The sequence below is a fragment of the Macaca thibetana genome, chromosome 7 (genome assembly GCF_024542745.1).
Source record: "Macaca thibetana thibetana isolate TM-01 chromosome 7, ASM2454274v1, whole genome shotgun sequence".
NCBI classification, from domain to species: Eukaryota; Metazoa; Chordata; class Mammalia; order Primates; family Cercopithecidae; genus Macaca; species Macaca thibetana.
In genome coordinates, this window is record NC_065584.1 from 147,962,835 (window position 1) to 147,974,611 (window position 11,777).

General features: G+C 38.3%; 2 protein-coding genes across 8 annotated transcripts in view; both read left to right on the plus strand.

Moving 5' to 3' along the window:
* Positions 1–11,777, plus strand: part of USP3 (ubiquitin specific peptidase 3) — an 85,488-nt gene that overhangs the window by 71,730 nt on the left and 1,981 nt on the right. For all 7 annotated transcript variants that reach the window (XM_050795960.1, XM_050795963.1, XM_050795961.1 and 4 more), the window contains 3 exons: positions 10,583–10,701; positions 10,974–11,087; positions 11,216–11,283. In XM_050795960.1, the coding sequence (XP_050651917.1) occupies positions 10,583–10,701; positions 10,974–11,087; positions 11,216–11,283 (301 nt within the window). The remainder of the gene's footprint in view (positions 1–10,582; positions 10,702–10,973; positions 11,088–11,215; positions 11,284–11,777) is intronic.
* Positions 1–11,777, plus strand: part of SNX1 (sorting nexin 1) — a 631,233-nt gene that overhangs the window by 61,678 nt on the left and 557,778 nt on the right. The window lies entirely within an intron of this gene.

Below are 11,777 nucleotides of genomic sequence, written 5' to 3' on the forward strand. Positions count from 1 at the left end.
CAGAATAGCTTGAACCACGGAGTCAGAGCTTGCAGTGAGCCGAGATTGTGCCACCGCACTCCAGCCTGGTGACAGAGTGAGACTCTGTCTCTAAATAAGAAAAATTAATTGGGCATGGTGGTATATGCCTATAATCCCAGCTTCTTGAGAGGCTTAGGCAAGGAGGATCACTTGAGCCCAGGAGTTGGAGGCTGCATTGAGCCTTCACTGCTCCTGTGCTTTAGGCCTGGGTGAGAGAGTGAGACCCCGTCTCCAAAAAAAAAAAACCAAAAATGTCCAAATAAGATACCGATAAAATCCCAAATCCATTACTGATTAAAAGGAGAATAAAGGGGTGGGCGCAGTGTAGTCCCAGCACTTTGGGAGGCCAAGGCGGGTGGATCACTTGAGGCTAGGAGTTCGAGACCAGCCCTGACCAATGTGGAGAAACCCCATCTCTACTAAAAATACAAAAATTAGCCACGTATGGTGGCATGTGCCTGTAGTCCCAGCTCCTCGGGAGGCCGAGGCAGAATAATGGCTTGAACCCGGGAGGCAGAGGTTGCAGAGAGCCGAGATCGTGCCACTGCACTCCAGCCTCGACAACACAGTGAGACTCTGTCTCAAAAACAAAGAGAAGAAAAAACTTTTATTAGGAATAGAAATGTTAACTTGATGACAATTATTAACAGCTATCAGTGATCATCACAGTTAATGGTGAAGCACTGATGATTTTCCATTAAGGCCGGAAATAAGCCAAGAGACCTACTGAAATACTGCTCAGACGTCTTTTGGAAAAACAAGGCAATAAACTAGGAAAAGAAATAAGAATAAATTATAGAAGAAGAATGACCAAATTATTAACATTTGCAGACAGACTGATTATATACCTAGAATATTTCAGGAGAATCAGTTGGAAAATTACAAGAAATATTAACTATTGTCATGGAGAGTTGAGACTGGGCAGGAGGACACCTGCTTTTCTAGAAGCCCTCAATTTAAAAAAAATCAAACACAAGTAATACTTTGATAAATATGTTCTAAACATGGAGCTAAAAAGTTTAGGCAAAAAGGCAGCTGATTTTCTGTACATAGCAGAATAATCTATTCACAGTAGCAATAAAAACTCAAAAGTACTTAATAAATTTAATAAGGAATATGCAGTACTTTAGTAAAACATTATAAAAGGACAGATAAAGCCTGAATAAAAAGAGCCACATCATATTCTTGGATGGGAAGACCCAATATTGCAGAAATGTCCATTTTCTCCCAAATTACTCCCTACATCTATTCTAATTTATTAAAAAATTCCTCTGTAAGTAGAAATTCTCAAGAGGAGTTAAAGAAGTTTTTAAAATGAAAGTAAGGTAGAAACATAGCAATGGGATAGGAAATGTCCTAGAACTACGAATATAGAGCAGGTGCTAATGTAAAATATTTATGGAAATTTACAATATGCCAAAGAATGTCAAATCAGTGGGACGAATAAGAAATTAGGCAATAAATGGTGTTAGTGTTAATGAAAATTAATTTGGGAAAACACTGATTTCCTCCCTGCCTCATATCCTTTCCCTAATTTGAGGTTTCAGTATTTAAATATGAAACATAAAACCACAGGACACTGTAGGAAAGCATCTTTATGATCTTGTCATAGGGGAAATCTTTCTAAGCCAGAACCTATAATGGGAAATGCTTCATAAATTTAATTGAGCAATGGTAAAAGACCATAGACAAAGTGGAAAAGAGATGATAAACTTGAGACAAATATTTGGACGTATATGAAAAAGGTGACTTAGGCAGAGTACATGAGTAAGATATAAATGATCATTATAACATCTAAAAAGTGTTAATCCTCATATTCAAGAAAATGTAAAACAAGATTGATGAAAAGGATAAAGATGGATGTCAGTGGAAGAGGACACTCGTGTTGGTGTTAGAAGTATAAATTGGCATGATTGTTTTTGGAGGGTAGTGATCACCATTTTTAATAAGCATTTCCTTAGACATACTAATTTCACTTACAAGGGTGGACAATAATATGTGTAAAAGATTTTAATTGAAACACTCTTTGTTATTAAAAAAATCAAACAATTTAAATGTTCACCAGTAGGGCACTGGTTTAATAAATTGTATTATGTGACAATTAAGAAAGATAAAGTTGACCAATAACTACGCCATAGAAACATAGCTACAAAATATTGTGTAGTAAAAAACTGTCCATGGAAGTATGTGTGTGGAATAATTCCATTTGTGTAAGATAAAAAACATATGGGTGCTAAAATTCTTAAACAGCATACACTGTGCTGTTCACAGTGATTATCTCAGGGAAGTGAGATTCAGGAGGGAAATGGAACTGAATTATTTTTTCATTTGTTTTAACCAGTGTGTATCACCTTTATAATACCTACTTGGGGGAGAGTAAAAAAATGCATATTAACTTAATGTATAATTCCAAACTACTGCTTTGCTAAATTAAATTTATATAGTATATAAAGTTGATCTAATAACTTCAACAAACTAGCTTTATTTTCTGCTTTCCATAGAGATGCTATTTTAACAGTTTATATCATGTGGAAGACTGACAGTTGTGAAATATATGCCCTGAAATCTTTGAGAATCTTAAGAGTTTCAGAAACTGGTACGCATATATATATATATGAATATATTATAAGCATATATACTTATATATTATTTTAATATTTATATAAGTATATATTTTTTCTTTTAGGAAATGCGGTAAAGTACAAATGAAACATTAAGCAGCTTCCTCAGATCCTTACTGAAATGTGAACACTGGATAGCTAGTAGATTCTTTTATTTACTAGCTAGTAGATTCTTTTATTTATTTATGTTTTTGAGATGGAGTGTTGCTCTGTCATGCAGGCTAGAGTGCAGTGGCACGATCTTGGCTCACTGCAACCTCCAGGTTTAAGCGATTCTGCTGTCTCAGCCTCCTGAGTAGCTGGGATTGCAGGCACGTGCCACCACGCCCAGCTAATTTTTGTACTTAGTAGAGATGGGGTTCATCATGTTGGCCAGGCTGGTCTTGGACTCCTGACCTCAAGCGATCTGCCTGCCTCGGCCTCCCAAAGTGCTGGGATGACAGGCGTAAGCCACCATGCCTGGTTGCTAATAGACTCTTTACCGGCCATATGATTCGCTTCCACATGTGAGCTCTGAGGTGAAATTCACACTCATGCTGCTGCAAAATATTGAACTGAAGTACATTTCAGGGTCATTCAGGCTTTTCAAATAGTTAAAATAGTTGCCAAATCTGTGAATGTTTAAGGGTATGTTATATCAGATAGTCTTCCTCTTAAAGAAATATGTGTTCATGCGTTTATATGTATGTGTGTGTTGGTTTTGTGTGTGTGTGTGTGTGTGTGTGTGTGTGTGTGTGTGGTTTTTTTTTAAGATGGAGTCTTGCTCTGTTGCCCAGGCTGGAGTGCAGTGGTGCAATCTTGGCTCACTGCAACCTCCACCTCTGGGTTCAAGCGATTCTTCTTCCTCAGCCTCCTGAGTAGCTGGGACTACGGGTGCACGCCACCACACCCAGCTAATTTTTTGTTTGTTTGTTTGTTTGTATTTTTAGTAGAGACAGGGTTTCACCATATTGGTTTGGTCTCAAACTCCTGAACTCGTGATCCGCCTGCCTCGGTCTCCCAAAGTGCTAGGATTACAGATGTGAGCCACTGTGCCTGGCCCATGTTTTTTTTTTTTTAAAGACAGGGTCTCACTCTATTGCCCAGGCTAGAGTGCAGTGGCAGGATCATGGCTCACTGCAGCTTTAACCTCTTAGTCTGAAGTGATCCTCCCACCTCAGTCTCCTGAGTAGCTGGGACTACAGGCACATGCCACCATGCTTGCCAGTTTTTGTATGTTTTTTAGACACAGTGTTTCGCCCTTTTGCCCAGGCTGGTCTTGAACTCCTAGGTTCAAATGGTCCTCCACGTCAGCCTCCCAAAGTGCTGGGATTACAGGCGTGAGCCACTACGCCTGGCCTATATGGTTTAATAATGGTTTTCTTTATGCATATATTCATTTAGGAATTTGGAGAAAACTCAAAAAAGTAAAAAGAGGAGCATACACATCCCTTATAAGCTTATCATCCAGACATACTGTAGTTCAGAAATTTTATGTTTAAAAACTGTGATTTAAAAGTTGTTTTTTTAGGGCCGGGAATGGTGGCTCATGTCTGTAATCCCAGCACTGTGGGAGGCTGAGGATTACAAATAGGCACAGGTTTCCAGGGATGCTCAAGAAACTTTTTAAAACCCATGAAGAGATGACAGTGGTAGCGCAGATTGTTCTCTACTAATCCAACTAGGGTTTACTATAATAGCACTTCCTTATGGAACTCCCCAGGAGGCCCCCCTGGGCACAACAGTCTCCTTACCTTCTGCTTCAGCTGGGATCCTGAGGATGTCCCCACCTCTTGGCAGGCTGTAACAGCACGGAGAACAGAGAGGGGTTCTCAAGGCAGTTAGGTGGCGCCATCATTTTTTAAACTGAGGGTTTGAAAAACCAGGCTCAGCTTATATTGCCTCTTTATGAATCATCTTATGGGCCTGACCTGACTGTGTCTATTCCTTTTTGGTATCTCACATGGCCTTAGATGAAAAGGACTAACTCTCCATTATCTTGTGCATCAATCAGCAGGGAGACCACTACATGGTCACCTTGTAAGTTTAAGCAGCTCAAAAAGGCAGGGAGGAAGAAAATGTTGGAAAGCAAGAAGATGCTAGGAGAAGGCATAAAGAACCTCCTTTGCGTTGGAGAGAAGATGAGGACAGGAAGGGAGGCTGTGAGAGGCGCTTTGGTTTCAGAAAAGGAGCAGGGTGATGGCAGGGGCTTTGCCTGGCAGGGAGAAGGAACAAGAGAGCAGTCTAGTATTTATGTGCATTTCACATAAATGCAGATGAGTTACTGTGAAATGTTGATACATTCTTTCAGTAATCTCAGTGCTCCTCAGGGTATCAAATTCCTGAAATTAAAGGTTCTAAATAGTTACTAAAGGAGATTTAGAATACCACCTACCAACTCAGTAGTAGCCCTCTCTGAATGACGCCATGCTTCCACACATGGGGAGACCCCTTCAGAAAGTGGGTCTGTACAGGTGAAATATAGGGGGAAAAGACTTCTCGGCTGTTGAGGCGTTTCTCCTTCTCAGTGTTGTGCGGCTAGGTAGCATGGGCAACAATGTCTTGCTGGTGAATCTTACAACCATCTGGCTAATGGGCTGGAGAGGCTGGGGTCACAGTATCTCGGAGTCATCATATTCTCCCTGCCCTCTTATTTGCCTGTGAAAGTTTCAAGCAGATATTGTCAATTATTAAAAAAAAAAAAAAAAAAGCCAGGCACAGTGGCTCACGCCTGTAATCTCAGCTACTGGGGAGGATTGCTTGAGCCTCGGAATTTGAGGCTGCAGTGAGCTATTTTACACTCCAGCTGGGTGACAGAGGAAGACCTTGTCTCTTAAAACAATTTTTAAAAAAATTGTCGTAAAATATACATAGAATAAAATGTAACATTTTAACTGTTTTAAGTGTGTAATTCAGTGGCATTAAGCATACCCAGAATATTATACAACCATTACTACTTCTAAAAATTTCTGTCATCCTAAACAGAAACTCTGTACCCATTAAACAGTAACTCATTATTTTTCCTCTCTTATTCTCAGTAACTCTTATTCTACACTCTGAATTTTGTCTATTCTAGGCACCTCATATTAAGTGGAATCATACTGTATTTATCCCTTTGTGATTGACTTAGCATATTTTCAGGGTTCATCCATGTTGTAGCATATCTCAGAATTTACTTCCTTTTTGAGGCTTAATATTCTCCTGTATGTATAGACTGCATTCTGTTCATCCATTCATCTGTTGACACTTGGGTTGTTCCCACCTTTTGGCTATTACAAATAATGCTGCTATGAACACTGGTGTACATGTATCTAAGTTCCTGCTTCCAGTTCTTTTGGGTATATACCTAAGAGTGGAATTGCTGGATCATAATTCTGTTTAACTTGTTGAGTTACTGCCAAATTTTTCCACAGTGGCTATACCATTTTACATTCCCACCAGCAAGGTACAACGGTTTTTTTGTCTGTTTTTTCGAGATGAAGTCTTGCTCTGTTGCCCAGGCTGGAGTGCAGTTGTGTGATCTCGGCTCACTGCAACCACCACCTCCCAGGTTCATCATGCCATTCTCCTGCCTCAGCCTCCCAAGTAGCTGGGACTACAGGCACCTGCCACCACGCCCAGCTAATTTTTTGTATTTTTAGTAGAGACGGAGTTTCACCATGTTAGCGAGGATGGTCTCGATCTCCTGACCTCGTGATCTACCCGCCTCAGCCTCCCAAAGTGCTGGGACTACAGGCATGAGCCACCGTACCTGGCTGGTACAATGGTTTTAATTTCTCCACTTTCTAGCTAACACGTTATTTTCTGCTTTTGTTTTTGTCTTTTAAATAACAGCCATCCTAGTTACTGTGAAGTAGTATGTCACTATGGTTTTGATTTGCATTTCCCTAGTAATTAGTGATGTCGAACATTTTTATGTGTCTGTTGGTCATTTGTGCCTCTTTGTAGAAAAGTCTATTAAAGTCCTTTCCCCATTTTTGAATCAGTTTGTTGTTGTCGTTGAGTTTAGTAATTAGTGATGTTGAGCATCTTTTTATGTGTTTTTTGGTCATTTGTGCTTCTTTGGAGATATGTCTATTAATGTCCTTTGCCCATTTTTGAATCAGTTTGTTGTTGAGTTTTAGGAGTTCTTCATATATTGTGGCCATTAATCCCTTATCCAGATACATGATTTGCAAATATTTTTCTCCCATTCTGTGGTTTCTCTTTATAGTGTCCCTTAATACACAATTTTTTAATTTTGATAAAGTTCAGCTTATCTATTTTTTCTTTTGTTGCCTGTGCTTTGGGTGTCATATCAAAATCATTGCCAAATCTAATGTCATGGAGCTTTTTCCCTATGTTTTCTTCTAAGAGTTTTATAGTTTTAAGACTTACGTTTCAGACCTTTGATCTATTTTAATTTTTGTATATGGTGTAACTGTCCAACTTAATTCTTTTGCATGTTGATATCCAGTTTCCCCAGCACCATTTGTTGAAAAGATGGTCCTTTCCCCATTGAGTAGTCTTGTCATTCTTGTCAAAAATCAGTTGACTGTATATGTAAGAGTTTATTTCATTGGTCTGTATGTCTGTTCTTATGTCAGTGCCATACTGTTTGATTACTGTACCTTTGTAGTAAGTTTTAAAATCAAAAGTGTGAGTCCTATAACTTTTTTGTTCTTTTTCAAAATTGTTTTGGCTATTCAGGATTCCATAAGAGTCCATGTGAGTTTTAGGATGGGTTTTCTATTTCTGCAAAAATTTCTATTGGGATTTTGATAAGAATTGCACTGAATCTGTGGATTGCTTTGGGTAGTAATAATCATGTTAACAGCATCAAGTCTTCCAATCTATGAATGCAGGATGTCTTTAAAATTTTATTTCAGCAATGTTTTGTAGTTTTCAGGTATAAGTCTTTTGTCTCCTTAAATGTATTCCTAAGTATTTTATTCTTTTTGATGCTACTATAAATGAAATTATCTTAATTTCCTTTTTGGAAATACCTAACAATGAATACATTGTCAGTGTGTAGCAATGCAACTAACTTTTGTATGTTGATTTTGTATCCTGTCTTTTCATTCTCTTGAGAGTATCTTTTACAGAGCAAAAATTTTTAATTGTAATGAAGTCTAACTTATAAATCCTTCTTTCATGGATTATGCCTTTGGTGTTGCATCTAAAAAGCCATTGCCAAACCCAAGGTCATCTGGATTTTTTCCTATGTTCTGAAAGTTTTATACCTTTGATCTATTTTAATAGTTTTTGTGGAGGGAATAAAAGGTCTGTGTCTAGATTTTTTTTTTTTTGGCCTGTGAATGTCCAGTTCTAGTACCATTTGTTGAAAATACTATCCATTCTCCATTGTATTGTCTCTGCTCCTTTGTCAAAGGCAGTTGACTATATTTGTATGAGTCTTATTTCTGGGTGCTCTATTCTCTTCCACTGATCTGTTTTCTTTCTTTCGCCAGCACATTGTCTTGGTACTATAGCTTTGTAATAAGTTAAGTTGGGTAATATCAGTCTTTCAATTTTGTTCTTCTTCAATGTTGTATTTGCTATTCTTGGTCTTTTGCCTTTCCATAATAAACTTTAATTTTGTCACCATCCACAAAATAATTTGCTGGTTTGAGATTGCACTGAATCTATAGATGAAGTTGGGAAGAACTGACATCAATAGTGAGTCTTCTATCCATGAACACAGGATGTCTTTATGTCTTCTAAAATTTCTTTCAGCAACATTTCATAGCTTTCAGGCACAGTTAATTTTTTTGTAACTGTAGGGTTTTTTACATGAGATCATGTGATCTGTCAACAGAGATAATTATACTTTTTCCTTTTCATTTTGGATGTTTTTTTTCTTACCTAGTTGCTTTAGCTAAAACTTCCAATATTATGTTGAACAGAAGTGGCAAAAGTAAGCATCCTTGTTTTCCTGATCTTAGAGGAAAAGTTTTCAGTCTTTCACCATTGAGTGTGATGTTCACTGTGGGTTTTCATATATGGCCTTTGTCATGTTGAAGTTCTCCTTTTTCTAGTTTGAGTGTTCAAATGATGATTTTAAATGTGGAAAATTCTGTTTCCTTTCCTTATTTCTTATTCTCCCTATGACCCGCCCTGTCCCCGCCAAGGCCATAGCTTTTTACATGATGTAACAAATACTTGCTGATGAAAGCATCTATGACTTCACCTGCAGAGCTCACAAGCACCATAGTGATCAGTCTGAAGGGATTATCAGTGCCAGCCAGCCAGTCTGCTGTGTAGTTAGTGCTCTTTGTAGCCAGAGATGTGGGATTTGGGAGGCTCCTGAGAACAACATCACTCTATTTGCAAGTTTGAGTGTAGAGTCTGAGACTTTCTTCAGGAAATGTAATGTCAAAATATAATATATCCTTTCCCAGGAACCATCCTTGACATAAAATAGCAGGTTGAGCAGGTTGGCAATTCTAGTATTTGTGGAAAATTGAGGAAAGAATGGTAACTGTCCACTGGAGGTTGAGAAAGGTTCAAAGAAAGAAGTGAGAATTGAGTTGTAGGGAGGCAGGCGTAGGATGTGCCTTCTAGGTACTGGGATCAGGCAACAAAGGCATATTCAAGACTTTTGTCTAGTCCTCTGCCACACCTTGCCTCCACTAACTTTCCCTGAAAGTTAGGTAGCGCTGTCTGCTACTGTCACAGACACAAAGGCTGACTATGGCTTGGAAACTTGAGTACAGAGACAAGAGTGCTTTTCTGTACACAGCTAGGTTTCTGCTTGCTACCCAACTGTAAACTAATACATTAAAGATACATACATGCTCTGTAAAGACAAATGATTAACATATAAGTCAGGATAATGGCTACTTCTGGGCAGAGGAAGGGGAATTATTTTTGGTAAGAAGCACATGGCCGCACAGGTTGCCCACTGCACAACTCTAGGAGAGGCCATGCACAGAGACCCTGGCTCCTTGAGTACTCGAGAAAATCCAAGTGTGGGGTCCATAGGCATTCATATTTTTCTACAGAATAACGTGCGTTTTATATAGATTTATGAATATCTGATTGCATCAGGAATTGGCAAAGGGGCCAGAGAGTAAATACAGTAAGTCTTCATTTAATGTCATCAGTAATTTCTCGGAAACTGCAAGTTTAAAGCAAAATGACATACAGCAGCTCCTCCAGTAACAGTTTCCTTTAACGTTTAGTTATAACATTGATGAGAAAAAAATTGCTTCACATAGTCACATTTTTCAAGAACCTGTCATGACATGAAGTGAGGACTTGCTGTGTTTTAGGCTTTGCACCACATAAGATCTCTGCCCCAGTGACTCAGTTTGGTGTAGTGTAAAAGCAGCCAGACAGTAATGTAAACAAATGGGCATGGCTGTGTTCCAGTGAAACTTTATTTACAAAACCAGGTGGCTGGCTGGATGTTTTAGGGCTGTAGTTTACTAAACCCCAGGTTACACAATTACATCTTTAAACGAAAAAAAAATGTAGCTGTGATTTATCTAGGAACTGAGAGTACAGAGTCTGGACAGAGAATGTTGATAGCATAGCTTTCTGTGATCTATGTTGATTTTTAAATGATCTAAATTTGACTTTTTTTTTAATGAGCTTGGAGCTTTGTCCTCTATCATGTAACATATTGACAGAAAACCACAATTGAAACTTTAAATTCATCAGGAAACCATTTTATCAGAATTATCCAGATGAATTTTCATTAATAGTAAAACCAACACAATTGATCACCAGATGTCAGGCATGATGCCAGGTGCTTTACACATGTTATTTGTCTCCCTTACAATAGTTCTTCAAAGTAGGTATTATTTTTTGTCTCCAGTTTGCAACTGAGAAAGGTTAACTTTTCTAAGGTCGTATAGCTAATAAAGCTGAGATTTTAAACCTGCGTCATTCAGCTTCAAAGTTCAGTCTTTTTTCTACAGTACATTGGCTCTATAAAAGGTATCTTGTTTTAATGCTGCCAAAATCAATTTGTTTAGATTGTCTTCGCAGTTTTACTGACTTAGAAGAACTTGATGAGACAGAGTTATATATGTGCCATAAATGCAAAAAGAAACAAAAGTCCACAAAAAAGTTTTGGATTCAAAAACTACCCAAGGTGAGTGTTGAATTTTGAGTTACGAAGCAATTTCAAGGGAAAAATGCTTGACTGCTAAGACTATGTCTATAACTTTACACTATGTGAACTGTTCTGTATGTCTCTAGGATTTTCAGTAAAAGCTAAACCCTTTACAGAATGAATGCATAAGGTATGCATGGAAGAATGATTGAGAGGGCAGCTAAAATGTTATTTACTGAACTGATAGTAGTATCAAACTTTGAAAAGTAACTTAGGTGTTCACAATCTTTGACCTCATCTCTGTCCTCCAGGTGCTATGCTTACATTTGAAAAGATTTCACTGGACAGCATATTTAAGAAATAAAGTTGATACATATGTAGAATTTCCATTGAGAGGCCTAGACATGAAATGCTACTTACTAGAGGTAAGGTGGTTACCTTTTTAGCATGGTGAAAAAATGGCTCTTCAGTAAGATTGTCATCACACGGAGAGGTTAGAGGTCATTGACATACTGATGTCATTGACCACTGCTCCTTCTTCCTTGTTCTGTAGCCTGAGAACAGTGGCCCGGAGAGCTGCCTGTATGACCTCGCCGCTGTGGTGGTGCACCATGGTTCCGGGTGAGTACAACAGCTAGCTTCTGGTGGGTGGGAATACCTGGTGGCCAGCCTAATGACCTGCAGTTTTGTACCACTCTTGATATTTCTCCCAAAAAAATGGATTCAGATAAAGTAGGTGAAATTTCCTTCAGTTTTGCTGTAGAAGAGTACTCTTGAGATGATGTTGTGAAGCCTTAAGGGAAGGTAAATAAAAGTGAAATGGAGAATGGTTCATTTGAACCCAGTATTTAGAACCCAGTCTATTTGTCCACAGACTCCAAAGTTGCTTATTTCTTTACCAATTGAAATTTAAATGGGGCAAGAGGGGAAATTATTTGGAATAATTTACTCCATGTCATCTACTGTAAAGATTCATTTTAAGTCTTATTAAATAACACTATTTTTTTTCCCTAAAAGTTTGTATTAGGGGTCTAACCTGGTTTTTGGTCTGAGAGTTGCTATTCTACCTTCAAACTTAAGACTACTATATGTGTGCAAACGACTATCCATGTTGA